This window comes from Penaeus monodon, chromosome 33 (assembly GCF_015228065.2).
Source record: "Penaeus monodon isolate SGIC_2016 chromosome 33, NSTDA_Pmon_1, whole genome shotgun sequence".
NCBI classification, from domain to species: Eukaryota; Metazoa; Arthropoda; class Malacostraca; order Decapoda; family Penaeidae; genus Penaeus; species Penaeus monodon.
In genome coordinates, this window is record NC_051418.1 from 11183932 (window position 1) to 11185112 (window position 1181).

Consider the following 1181-nt stretch of genomic DNA (forward strand, 5'->3'; position numbering starts at 1 on the left):
GTATTGTAGCTTTGTTCTTGCAGCCGTTTTGAAAAGCAGACTGTACTAAATATTACCTCAAGTTCTTCCTCCTTTTCTTCTGTTCCTTTTGAGTGTATTATATGTATGATGCAGAACGGAGCTCATGCTGTTCAAGTTGGCATTTGTGATTAAGTTTTTTTCATATTTGCAATTTTTTCTCTCCTCTCAACTAGCAGGGTTGACCATGAAATGGTTTTAAGTCATTATTTTTAATAATACAATTTTGACTCTTTTTTGCAGAGATATCCAGTTACATTACTTGATTTTTATGTATTTTCTGTACATGAAGATTAAAAGGATTTTTTCTTTTTCTTTTGTTTTCCTTTTCTTTCATTTTTCTTTTTCTTTCTTTCTTTTTCCCTTTTCTTTCTTTCTTTTTCTTTCTTTCTTTTTTTCTTTCTTTTTTCTTTTTCTTTTTCTTTTCTGTCCTTTTCTTTCTTTTCTCTTTTTTTCTTACGTTCTTTCTTTTTAATTTGAGTTTAACCCCCTAAAAGATGGTTTCTGTAAAGTAAAGGAGAGAAGAGCACACACATACAGACAGGAATTCTATGTATATATTATTAACATCATTACCTTGATAAATAATAAGCTACAATAAAATTCTCCCTCGGCAGCCTCAACCATATTCGAAGACTACTGCGGCATCGAACCCATACGATACCCGGAGGAGGAGACGGAGACGAGGCCGCCACCAGAAGTGTCAGAAGAAGTCCTTATGGACCTCTACGCGGACAACTCGGCGGTCCTTGGAGGTGAGAGGCGAGGGAGAGACGGCTGCCAGGGCTCTGTCGTCAGAAAAGGAAGCAGTCAGGGAAGAGGGGGAGAAGGGTGGGGGAAGGGGAAGAGGGGAAGAAGGGGTTGGTGAAGGTGGAAAGGGGAAGAAGGGAAGATGGGAGGGTGAAGGAGGGAGGGAGAAGGAGGAAAGAATAGGGGTGGAGGATTAGAAAGGGAAGAAGGGGTGGGAATGGGAGAAAAGGAGTGGCAAGTAACAGCATTGAGCAGAAAGTTAACGGGTTAATCGTAGACTTGGCTCGAAATATGTATCCTTTCAGAAGTAATGAAGGTTTGTCGTGTGTGGATGGATGGAATGCTTTGGGTAAGTCTGGGGAGTAGGTAAAGAAAGAAATCCTCCAGTAGGAAGACTTTGGAGTTTTTGAATA

At 40.0% G+C, this 1181-nt stretch overlaps 1 protein-coding gene across 1 annotated transcript in view; it reads left to right on the plus strand.

The window, feature by feature from the left end:
* The window catches only part of LOC119594025 (neurexin-4-like), a gene marked incomplete in the record, with an annotated part of 37999 nt that overhangs the window by 34505 nt on the left and 2313 nt on the right, over window positions 1-1181 (plus strand). Inside the window, 1 exon segment of the mRNA XM_037943054.1 lies at window positions 636-773. Within this exon segment, the coding sequence (XP_037798982.1) occupies window positions 636-773 (138 nt within the window).